The sequence below is a fragment of the Saccostrea cucullata genome, unplaced genomic scaffold, assembly GCF_032062105.1.
Source record: "Saccostrea cucullata isolate Sc308-1 unplaced genomic scaffold, CSIRO_AGI_Scuc_v1 ctg525, whole genome shotgun sequence".
Taxonomy (NCBI): domain Eukaryota; kingdom Metazoa; phylum Mollusca; class Bivalvia; order Ostreida; family Ostreidae; genus Saccostrea; species Saccostrea cuccullata.
Window position 1 is genome coordinate 159,721 of NW_026932767.1, and position 7,266 is coordinate 166,986.

At 34.5% G+C, this 7,266-nt stretch overlaps 1 protein-coding gene across 2 annotated transcripts in view; it reads right to left on the reverse strand.

Moving 5' to 3' along the window:
* Positions 1–6,554, reverse strand: part of LOC134236077 (retinoblastoma-like protein 1) — a 29,819-nt gene extending 23,265 nt beyond the window's left edge. Inside the window, exons 1-7 of one of the 2 annotated variants that reach the window (XM_062718256.1) lie at positions 6,328–6,554; positions 5,703–5,836; positions 5,256–5,459; positions 4,802–4,866; positions 4,354–4,479; positions 4,058–4,218; positions 3,398–3,462 (exon numbers count right to left, since the gene is read on the reverse strand). In XM_062718256.1, coding sequence (XP_062574240.1) covers positions 3,398–3,462; positions 4,058–4,218; positions 4,354–4,479; positions 4,802–4,866; positions 5,256–5,459; positions 5,703–5,836; positions 6,328–6,465 — 893 coding nt within the window. In that variant the 5' untranslated portion in view covers positions 6,466–6,554. The remainder of the gene's footprint in view (positions 1–3,397; positions 3,463–4,057; positions 4,219–4,353; positions 4,480–4,801; positions 4,867–5,255; positions 5,460–5,702; positions 5,837–6,327) is intronic. The other variant, XM_062718257.1, reaches the window with a different exon arrangement.
* Positions 6,555–7,266: the final 712 nt, after the last annotated feature.

Here is a 7,266-nt window from a genome sequence, read left to right on the forward strand (position 1 = left end):
CATACTTTTTTCCACGGGGTCATAATTCCGCAGAATCTCAATTTCTGTTTAATCCGCGGGTAGAAGATTACGCAGATTTCTTAGACTGTCACTATATGCCTTACGTTTACAATAAGTACGCTTGGACAAATTTCCGCGGAAAATTTGTGACCGTGTACATACCGTAAATTTGTACCACGCGGAAAAAAGTACTTCTACAGTAATTAAAAATTTTCCAAGTCCATGGAGCATTATTTTTGTCCCAAATTGCTTGATCATACCCAAAACAGAGCTTGACCTAGATATTCTTATGATAAATCTGTTTACCAAATTTCATTTCAGTATGTGCAACATTTGTGAAGAAAATGAAAGGACACTGCAAATAATAAGATTTTCTCTAGGTCCAAGGGGCACAAAACTGTCAAAAATGGCTGGATTGTACTCAAAACAGAGCTTGACCTTAATAATTCTATGACAAATCTGTATAAGATATTTTCAGTATGTGCAACTTCTGCGAAAAAATGACGGAAACTGCAAAAATAGGAACTTTTTTTAAATCCAAGCAATCTAATTAAAGTTAGATGTTAGATCCGCTCGCATACTCGCTACACTAACATCTGAAAACATCCCATAGAGAGTCATGTCAGAGGTCAAATTCTATTAACCAATCAAACAGTCGCCTGCAAAGTTATCGTTTATTTGTTGATGTAATCGAAGCAAAAAAGTCTAGAGTTGTTCCGAATTTGACCTCTGACGTGACCCTCTATGCAGAGCTGCCAACATTCTGAAATGAAAAATAGTAAGGTGTGGTCCGGGAACCCCCTAAACTCCCTGTCGCTGAAGATGTTTTGTAAATGGACATGCAATTAGAGCAATTGAGGCATGTTTCCATTTTGTTTACAGATCGGCCATCTAAAACCGAAACGATGATACAAGCAAGCGTTGTAAGGATTAAGAATATTCAATTATAATAGTAGAAACTGTACACAGCTAGTTATGAAAATTCCAGTATTATAAACTTTGATCGAGAAAAACCGAAATCGGAAGAACATAAAGAGAAATCGTAAGGCATATTTTGGACGCTAATTTCGTAAGACTTACGCCAAAATCGTAAGGGTTGGCAGCTCTGTCTATGGGATGTTGTTAGATATTAGTGTAGCGAGTATGCGAGTGGATCTAACATCTAATTTTAATTAGATTGAAATCCAAGGATCGTAATCCTGTCCTAAATGGCTCAATCTTATAAATCTGTATACTGAATTTAATTTCAGATTGGGCAAAGGAGAGAAAAGATATGCTCTGGACAAGAATTTAAACAGAGAGGTTACTTTTTTACCTTGACCCTTGACCTAGAAAATTGTTCAAGGTCACTGCACATCCATTGACCAGTGGCACTCTGTGAGTGAAGTATAAGCCACCTTGGGACAAGTGGAGAGAAGAAGTGCTTAGGACAAGGTTTTTACACACATTTCAGCTATGACCTTAACCTTTGACCTAGAAACATGGTTCAAGGTTACTGCACACCATTACCCAATGACATTCTATGGTGAAGAATGAGTCATATTGGGCCAAAGAGAGAAAAGACATGCTCTGGACAAGAATTTAAGCAGAGAGGCTATTTTTGACCTTGACCTAGATACTTTGTTCAGTCACTGCACAACAATTGACCAGAGGCACTCTGTGAGTAAAGTATTAGCCATATTGGACTAAGAGAAGAGAAGATATGCTCCAGAAAAGGATTTTTCAAATAATTCTGCTATGACCTTTACTTCTGATCTAGAAACATGGTTCAAGGTCACTGCACACCCTTTACCCTATGACATTATATGGATGAAGAATGAGCCAGATTGGGGAGAGAAGATATGCTCTGAACAAGAGATCTCGGATGAACAGCGGACGGATAGACAGACTGATCAATCACTAGATGGAGCCTTTCCTGTATATTCCTTTGTAAAAATTTCATCTTTATTGCGGCCTTTCCCTACCCCAAGATCATGATTTGTACAAATGTGAATCTACACTACCTAAAGATGCTTCCCTATAAATATGACTAAACATAGCTTTTCTGTTCTAGAAATTTTCCTATAATGTGGCCCCGTCCTAACACACACATCCCCCCCCCCCCAACCCCCCAGTCATGATGTGAACAAACTTGATTTTACACTACATGAGGATGCTTCCATATATGCTGTTCTTGAGAAGATTTTTAAAAATTTTACTATATTCCTCTATATAACTTTGATCGCTCATTGTGGCTCTGCCTAACCCCCTTGATCATGATTTGAACAAATTTGAATCTTCAATACCTGAGAATACTTCCACATAACCTAGCTTATCATTGCTTTGCTGTTCTTCACAGGAAGATATTCTAATGTAAAACTGATAATCCATTGTGGCCCCGCCCTACCCCTGGGCAGGGGTCTTGATTTGAACAAACTTGAATCTCCACTACCTTAGAATGTTTCCATATTATAATTAAATATGACCAATCCTGGCTTTGCTGTTCTTAAGAAGAAGATTTTTAAAGATTTCTAAATATTCCTCTGTAAAATTTTGATTGTCCATTGTGGCCCCACCCTATCCCTCAGGGGGGTCATGATTTGAACAAATTTGAATCTTCACTACCTAAGGATACTACCATATAAATCTAGTTAATCATTGCTTTGTTGTTCTTGAGAAGACTTTTCCTATAAATTCTTATATAAACCTTTGATTGTCCATTGTGGCCCTGCCCTACCCTCCAGGGGCAACAATCTGAACAAATATGAAGTTTACAGACAAATGGACAGACGGACAAGAGGTGATCAGAAAAACTCACTTGAGCTTTCAGTTTCGGTGAGCTAAAAAGGAAAATACACAACCAGAATGAAAAGAAAAGGGCAAGAAGAGAAGGATGTTTTGGTTCCCAAGGAAAAGAGGTCAACTCGCAAGTTTTTTTTATAAAGTTACCAGGTTTTTAACTTGCAATTTGGGAATTCTGACTAGCATTAAGTTGTATATAGTGAATTTTGAATGCTGCAATCTAGTAGATTTTAATTTTATGCTTGCACAGACAGTTGGGCAGCTAGACTGGTTAACTAGACTTCATTTTTATTCCTAAATACAATTTTTCCCCTAATATCAACCCTCTTGATTTACACGTTAATATTTTAAGACACACAATACATGGAACAATTTATCTACCCTAAACCTAAATTCTCTCAACCTACATCCAGCATTATATTGATATCATTTGATAATAATACTTTTATGAACAGTCAAGAACTAAGTAGCACATACATGTACAAGGCTTTGAAAATGGTTAAGGCTTTGGTTACATACAGTATTAGAGTATTTACAAGCAACTATCATCTAGGATTTGACAGCACATATTTGACTACACCAGTTACACCACATACAAAAACATGTATCTACTCACTTGTTGGCATCAAAGTTGCCAACTTCTAAGACCGCTGACAATGTCTCTGGCTTTCCTTTTAAAATCTGTGCAAGGAAATAAATTCTAATTTTAGAGAATAACATTGATCATTTATTTAATATTTACATTCAAAATTTCCCTTGAATTAAAAAAAAAACAAATGTTTTTTTTTTCTCCTTGCTTACATATTTTTTCCTGTAAAACAGAACAAAACACAAACATAACTTAAAACCTGACTATAAAATCTTTGAATGTCAAGAAGTATGCTTTACAAAGTCATAAAATATATTTTTGACCTTCACTTTTGACCAAGTATGTCTTGATCTGATCTGCTCATATATTGAATAGTGGGTTTCTTAAACAGAGTACAACTTGAAAAAACATTAGTGTAGATTGTTGAAAGTTACAAAAAAATACTAGTTAGTGAGCGAGGTTTTCAAATCTAAAATTATCCAAATTTAAATGGACACAGTGAATTCAAACTACATCTTCAAACATGACCTTAACTAGCTTAATTTTCAAGATCAACAAGATCAAAATAATGAAAATATGGTGTTATTGTTAATATTTCTACTAGTGATCAAGTTGAACATTCTCAGACGGAACAAAGTTAAGCATGAAACATGAAATGCTACATACAAGTGTTTATCTTCACCATACCTTTTTGTCAAAGAGTTTCTTGATGTGCGGTTTCCACCAGTGTTCTTTTATAACTCTGGCTTCTATTTCTAATCCTTCGTGTTTATCACACAAAAGTTTGATTATACAAGGACATTCAGATGGTGGTTTCCAATCTTTATTTGCAAAGTCTTCTGGCAACCCTAAATTAAACATCTTTGTTAGCAACTATGAGAACATTCAACATAAAAATCAAAATATGAATTTCCATTTTCGATTATGATACATTTATTTTTGTATTTTTTTTTTTTAAGGAACAGATTCAATAAAATACTCACCTTCAAAAGAAGAATTTAGGAGGTCTTTTCTTCCACCCATTAATGCATTTGCGTAGAACCAGTCTAGGCAGCACAACAGAAGGTGGTATGAGTTGACAAGATCATCACTAATTGCAGGAAAATGTCCTGATAAAGAAAATATGATAATTAGTATTCATCTACATTATACTGCAAATCATACATATGAGAAAACAGTAAATGATAGGACATTTTTATTACTAGCTATGTGTGACAATATTGTGTATTCGCTTACAAGGCCATCAAATCTAAGCATTTACCGAGACAGACCGTCTCAAATTCAGCCTAGCCCACCTATCTATCCCAAATCAGAAACGTTTTTTCACTGGTTTGATAAAAGCTCAAGATAATAAAATTTTTAAAAAAATTTAAGTAATCAAAGATCATATCTATCTTTATCATAGATGTATATTTTTTATAAGCAGTATACCTTTGACTTGAACATACATGGTCCAGCAGAAATTGAATACATCATTTGAGGTACAAGGCATTCTCCTACAAGAAAAACAATGCAATATTAAACTGTCTCATTATTAATATGACACATAGTGGTTCTTGGGTGGTTATTATATCCAGCCCGACCATCTAACAACATATTTGAACATATACACACATGTTCAACTCATTTTCTCTATACTCAATGGTAGCTAACAGCAATCACGGATACTTGAAAGTATTTCTTTTGTACCAGACAAGAATACTTTGAATCATGATAACACTATAAACAGTTTGGAGGCTACCATTCTATGAGATATGACCTTCACTAAGCATTTGCTTTGTTTATAATTCAATAATTTTAATTTCAGGTGACAAAAATAATCTAAATATCATTTGATAAACAAAAATAAATGTTATTATTGTGAGCAACATGCAAATGTTAATACCTTTGTTTTTTGTTTCGATTTTGTTTGTTGTGTTGACTTTCTACTGGGTGTTGAAATATATCTTGAAATATTGGTTCAAACTTCTTAAAAATAACTGTGGATACGGCAAAATTCCTCTCCAGTTTGTTGACTTTGTCAATAAATTCCTGTGGAAGGCCAGCCATGTCGGACCATTTTTTCATTTTGTTAAAAAACTGAATGAGGCTGAAAATATACAAAAAAAATAGCACCACACACTTAAACTAATTAAATTAACATGCCAATCATCCAATCACAGATTTTCTACATTCTTTATAGCATACAACAGATTATCAAAAGTAGATTATACATATGTGCAAGTAACATACTAGTATAATATAATCTTTGTTCAACGAAAACTGCTATGGTTTTGCTTCGCTGACTTTAAAATCACTCCATAATTGGTAATCATTTCAAACAGATTGTTACCTGAATTTGGCTGAACGTAGAAGTCTAGTCAGGGACACACCATTCCCCTCCATTGTACCTCTACCAACGGTAGGCGTTACACTTCTTCTGCAGGCTTCATACAAAGCACAAGCAAGCCAGTGCATCTGATCTCCCTGTAGAGCAATGAATTAGATTAAAACAAAGTGTAGAAAAGAAGAATTGAAATTTTTAAGGATCAATATGAAAATATTTTATCTGAATATATGTGACTCTAGAAGATCTCATTACTAGTTGTATCGAACAAAGAAACAGATACCACAGATCTAGCTTCTAACACACGTTACTTGCATTTATTCAATACGGTCTAACATTACTTATCGAATTAAACAATGACAAAGTATAAACTGAATTTTCACATTCCTGGACTCTTTTAAAGTGCAAGTTTCATACATCTGCGCACAGATACAAAACCAACGAATCACTGAGGAAATTCGGATGGTATAAAACCAACCAGTAAACTAGAATTTGTTCACTCCTCCAGTCTCCTGAGACTTCTTTGCTCACATTGCGAACAAACAAAAATTTGACTTGTTTCTAGACTTCATACTCACTTTCATCAAATGATTCTGCAATCAAAACAAACACACATACACACAAACCTTACCTCTAATGTGTACTTTGTTTTTATATTCTGGTAGTTTTCCCATGACTCTTCCTTTGTTCTTTTGTCCATGTTCAAGTCTAAACACAGTTCATTATATTTTCTTTCCACCGCATCATCACTATCCTCCGTCGGCTCCATATTCCCTTATTTACAACTGGATCCGGAAATCAACAACAAAACCCCATTACAAAAAAATATCATGCGCTCTGTGGCGGGAAAATTGGGACAAGTTAGAACCACAGATGCTTTATGCGTCCGCAGAAAATAGTTCTTTGCAATTACTGTATAAATACCTGCAAATGCTTGTTTTCATTTATTCCCTGACGTGAAACAATTAAAATAATGTGTTTGCCCTTGATTGAAAATGCACCAAATGTTTTATTATCGGCCGCAGCAGCGGCCGATCTATTTGTGGTTGTGTTAGAAAGTGCACATGGTGAAATGAGATGTTATTATTTTATTAGTTCCGTCAAATAATTTTCAAATGATAACATGTATAAAATCATGAGTAAAATATTTTAAAAACTTGCTTTAAATTAAGTTTTAATTGTTGTTATTTTGTTTCATTTTCATTATCATTTGGCATCAGATAATTGATAATTTATGGTTAAATAAAGAGTTTACAATAGGTACTCCCCATCCAGGGAGTGTGTAAGATATGAAAGGAAATCGTTATGATTTTCCGGATAATAATAATGACTTGCACGTGGTAAAAGTGCATGGTGAATAAAAAATTGAAAAGTTGCTCCACCAGTAGAAACTTGTTTGAAAATGTTACAGCTGCGAATGACACAAAGATTATTTTTATACATTTTGCACCGCACCATGCAGCATAACCTACACTGTAGAAACCATATACTAAGTAGGCATTACGTGACAAATAACCAGGGTATCAGCACGTGGTATATCTTGAAAGGCATACATCTTCATTTTGATGAC